Source organism: Helianthus annuus, chromosome 7, assembly GCF_002127325.2.
Source record: "Helianthus annuus cultivar XRQ/B chromosome 7, HanXRQr2.0-SUNRISE, whole genome shotgun sequence".
Taxonomy (NCBI): Eukaryota; Viridiplantae; Streptophyta; class Magnoliopsida; order Asterales; family Asteraceae; genus Helianthus; species Helianthus annuus.
The window spans coordinates 127,204,703-127,209,799 of record NC_035439.2 but is presented as its reverse complement, the minus strand read 5'-3'; the positions used below and the strand labels follow the sequence as shown (position 1 = coordinate 127,209,799).

Below are 5,097 nucleotides of genomic sequence, written 5' to 3'. Positions count from 1 at the left end.
CTTTGGTAAAGGTGAGATTGTTTCAACATTTAAGTTAAATGGGGCCTTTGGCTTGGATGTCCCGTCACGAGACCGAGTGATCATGGGATGTGTTTGTATAGGGTGTGAAGGAATCGGGTCTGGGTTGGGGTGGGCGGTTGATTGAGATGCAAATGGTGGTGGATTAGATGATGGGGATTGGGCCGAAGTATGGGGTTGGGGTCGAGATTGTGGTGGTCTTTGGGAATATGTTAGAGTGGGTGGTGGTCGAAGGGTGTATGGTGAATGTTGGGTCTGGGAGACAACCGTTGGAGCCGTGGGGTGTTGGGTGGGCGGCGGTGAGGTCGGTTGTGAGGGAGATGAGGTTGGAGAGGTTGCAGAAGGTGGTATTGTGTTGGGATATGGGGCCATGGGTTGTTGAAATATTATGGGGGAGGGGTCAGACCCCAAGAAGGTGTATGACGTGGGTTGAGGTTTAAAAGTTTTGGAGAGTGGGAACTCTAGTTCATTAAAGGTGACGTGACGGGAAATACTGACTTTGCCAGTGGATAAGTCAAGGCACCGGTAACCACGGTGATCCGTAGGGTAGCCAAGAAAAACGCATGGTGAGGATCGTGGTGCAAGTTTGTGAGGGCGAGTATCGGACTGGTTAGGGTAACAGGCACAACCAAACACGCGAAGGTGTGCATAATCGGGGTTTTTGAGGTATAAGGCAGCAGTGGGGGTTCGAAAACCAATGGGTTTGCACGGGAGGATGTTGTGAAGGTACACGGATGTGTGTAAGGCTTCCACCCAATATTGAGGTGGTAAGGAGGCATGGGTGAGGAGAGAAAGCATGATTTCGTTAAGGCGGCGAATCATGCGTTCAGCCATCCCATTTTGTTGGGAGGTGTGAGGACAAGAAAAACGAAATTGTAAACCATTGTGAGAGGCGAATTGTTTAAATTGAGTATTATCAAATTCTCCGCCCATGTCACATTGAAAACTTCTTATTTGGTGGTGAACTTGTGTGGAAATGTATTTATGAAATTGGGTGAATTTGGTGTATGTTTCGGGTTTAAATTTTAAAGGAAAGACCCAAGTAAAGTGGGTAAAATCATCAATCACAACCAAATAATATTTGTAACCCTGTTTGCTAAGTATAGGTGAGGTCCATAAATCACAATGGACAATATCAAAGGGACAAACAGTGCAGGAATTGGATAAATGAAATGGCAAACGTTTATGTTTAGCAATTTGGCAAGAGTCACAAAAAGTCGAACGACTTTGTTTATTACATGAAATAAACTTATTATTACTTAAAAAATCCAGGACATGTAAACCAGGATGTCCAAGACGGTTGTGCCAGGAACCTTGAGAGCTGGTGGAAACAAAAGCAGAAGCATCAGGCAATTTGAGATCTGTGAGCGGGTAGAGATTACTGGTACTGTTGTGGCGACTCAGGATCGTCCCACTCGGATAATCCTTCACAGAAAAACCAAAAGGATCAAAATCGACAGACACCCAATTATCTCGGGTAAATTTTCTAACAGAAATTAAGTTCTTTATGATGTTGGGTGTGTGAAGTATGTGTTTAAGTTGGAGTGGTTTAGAGGTGGAGGGAAGACTGGTGTGGCCCGATCTAACAACTAGTAAACGATGACCATTTCCAACCAACACATTTTTAATGGATGAATTACACGAGTGAGAAATCATACCTGAGTCCCGAGTGAGGTGGTCTGATGCTCCAGTGTCCGTGAACCAAGTGGGGGCTTCGGGTTCCAAAGCCATGGTGTTAAAGGCTTCAGCAAGCTCGGTCGGTTCCAGGGGATTAACATCCATTATATGAGCCTGAGATGCAGACTGGTGATCAGTGGAAGAGGATTGTTGCTACTGCGGGGCTGTCCAGGGTGAAACCCAACCCGGTTGGGTTGGGTTGGGGCATGGGGGTGGTGGTGTGGTCCATAACGAGTTGGTCCAGTAAGGTGGTGGCATCGGTGGGTAAAAGGATGGGTTCCAGGAGTGTCTTGGTGGGTTGCGGTTGGATTGACTTCGGTTATTAGAACCGGACCCAGACCTGTAACGGGTCGGACCAGAGTTTCCAGATCCCGGATGTGGGCCAGCGTTCGAATAAGTGTGGCTGTGGGCTGGGTTATCATGACGTGGGCCACCACGACGGTTCGGGCCATAGTTCTGACCAAACCGGGGTGGACCAGAGTTGTTACGAACAGGTTGGTCGTCTTGGGTAGGACCATCACGACGGGAATTAGGCTGAACAGCAGCATGCACCTCAGAAGTGGGCGCGATTTCATCACGAGCAGCTTGTCTTTCCAAATCGCCACGAAGCATCTCACAGGCTTCGTTCCATGAGGGAATTTCACGGTTGATGATGGAACCAATAGTATCATATTCTCGAGGGAAACCCCGAACAAGTTGTAGCACCAAAGATTGTTCATTCACAGGGCTGCCTACATCATCCAATTGGGCAGCCAAATCCCGCAGTGTCTGACAATAAGCTTCCAAAGAAGGACAGGCTCTTAGCTTGAGGTTCATGAATTTTGTTTGTAAGGTAGCACATCGAGGTCCTTTGTTGTTATGAAAGATTGCTTTGACTCTGTTCCAGGCTTGAAGAGCAGTGGATTCGGATTCGAGAACCCGAAGGAGAGAGTCCTGGGGCAAGGTGCTATAAATCCATTGGAGGACGATAGCATCAATTTTCATCCACTGAGTATACGTGGGATCATCTTTAGAAGGCGGTTCAGAGGTGATATGGTCCAAAACCTCGTATCCACGTGCATGAAGCTGAAAAAGCTTGACCCACGCAGAGTACGTGACGTTGGTTCCATCGAGTACACGAACTTTCTTCTGAATGTCTGTCACGGTATAGACCGAATGCAAGGGGGCAAGCTGCTTTGGTATGTTGGCATCAGAATTTTCAGGTTTATCTCCCATGATAACAAGGAGGGCTGTGTACAGGATCGAAGAAGAGGGTGGTGGCCGGCTGTGTACAGCAGAGGGTCGAAACCCTAGGGTTTTGGATCGAGATCCAGGAGAAGAAAAAACGCTACAGGGATTAGGGTATAGAACAGTTTAGCTCTGATACCATGTTATTTGGTAAAACTCAATGATTTCTCATTATACAAAGCTAGGTATAAATACAAGAATACAATAGCACAACTAGGAAACTATATCTCCGTAAATCAAGGAGAGATTATCTATACATTAAATACAATAAATACTATAATATATTCCGCTAATACTCTATATCAACGCACAACGCACACAATACTCAACTCTTTATAAACGCTAACCGCACTCGCATGTTATACGTGATTTGATGAATGATTGTATGTTATGATTACACAGTGATTGTTTGCCTGACACCTTAGCAACGATAGTACTATAGTTTGGACTCAGCACCTGTTTGTTCAGGGGTTGTTAAGGGCCTTACTTCACATGTTCACAGTGGTGAAAATGTGTTGCGCATTCTACAACTCGCAGTCATGTCGGTAGCATGCGTCATTGTCGATAACTTACGTGATTCACATTTCTATGTGTTACATGCTTGTTATGCGTAAACGCTTTTTGTTTATGAGACTGAAATTTGTAATGATTGTTTGCTTTATATGTTTGATGGTATGGGACGTTAAACGTTAAATATAATGACATTAATAGTTGTTATGGATTCTCGTGAATAATCAGTTTCGCTCAGTGCCACGCCCCGATGTTTCCGCCATCGGTTGGGGTGTGACATGAAGTGTTTAAGTATCGATTGTGGTAGGTGGATTTATTTGATTATTGTTAAGTTATTTTAAATGCAACATATTCAAGTTCAAAGCCACATAATCAACTTAGTTCCCACGTATTTGTCCCACTTTAAATTTTATGACACGTCATCTCTGTTATAAAACTGTTACTAAAGGTCCAATGGTTTACAATATGTCAAAAGGTGGGACCACTGGTGGTTATTTTTGAAGTTGAGACTGTTGTCGGTCAACGGGTAATAGTTGGGATTATTAAATTCTATTATTCCTTTATAATATAATACACTCATCAAAGTAATAACAAAGTAACTAACAATATATCGAAAGTAAATATAACAGTACACACACAATGCAAAGCAATAATGCTATGTGGTGTGGTGATGATCCTAATGACCATCACCACCCTTCATATATAGGCGTCACATCACTCCACCCTCATCTACCACCCTATATGGTGTGGTCCATGACCCCACCATCATTCACCATCCTCCGCCACCAATCAAATGCAATCAGGCTATGTGGTGTGGCCATGACCAGAATGACCACCACTACCCTCCACGTCAGCGCCATGTCACCCCACCCTCATCCACCAACCACATCCACCACCCTATATGGTGTGGAGCATGACCCCTACTATCATCCACTATCTTCCTCCACCAATCCAAATCCCCGAATTAATTGAAAAAGGGTCATGGTTGTCATGGATTAAACCACGCGAACCACCATGGTTTGGTAAGGGGACGGTGTATACCATGAGAACTATGTCCCTCATGGAAATCCATGATCCAATCCACCACCCTATACCCCATAGCCTCAATTAATTTAAGAAGGCTCACAGTCGGCATGGAAATATCCATGCTCACCATATATGGATTGAGAGAGGGGTGGTGTACCATAAGAATCATGACCCATGTGGCAATCCATGACCCGAACCACCATCCTCATGTTATATTAACAAATGATAGTAAGCTTGCGTTTTGTTGGCAATGGCGCAAATTAATTATTTATGTCAAAATGTTTCTACAATGTTTTCTACTCGTGTCGTTTTGATACGCTAGCAAGTTAAGAATTTAAATCAAATATAAATGTGAGAGTTAATGACAATACTCAAACACGCTATATGAGTTAAGATTATCAGACATGTAAATTGATAAGAATTGAATCTTTACTTCTTTTCAACATCCCATTATGTCTCATGTAGTACAATGTATGATATTTTTCTTTAGTTTTTTTAGTTTGGAAATGTCTTGGATGCCTCTTTGAATCATGTGCTCTTAACTTCCAGATTACAATATTTAGTGGTACTCTCCAAATCTTTAATAGGATAATTGAAAGAAAAAATAAAAATGAGCACGGGAGATTTTGGTGTGAAACC

The 5,097-nt window shown here is 43.5% G+C and overlaps 1 protein-coding gene across 1 annotated transcript; it reads right to left on the bottom strand.

Moving 5' to 3' along the window:
* Positions 1–1,848: 1,848 nt before the first annotated feature.
* On the bottom strand, positions 1,849–2,910 carry LOC110887891. Its single transcript, XM_022135453.1, has one exon. It carries the CDS (start codon positions 2,908–2,910, stop codon positions 1,849–1,851), a length of 1,062 nt encoding a protein of 353 aa, XP_021991145.1.
* Positions 2,911–5,097: the final 2,187 nt, after the last annotated feature.

Coding starts and splice junctions, on each gene's coding strand:
- LOC110887891 (XM_022135453.1), bottom strand. CDS start 2,910: ATGGGAGATAAACCTGAAAATTCTGATGCCAACATACCAAAGCAGCTT.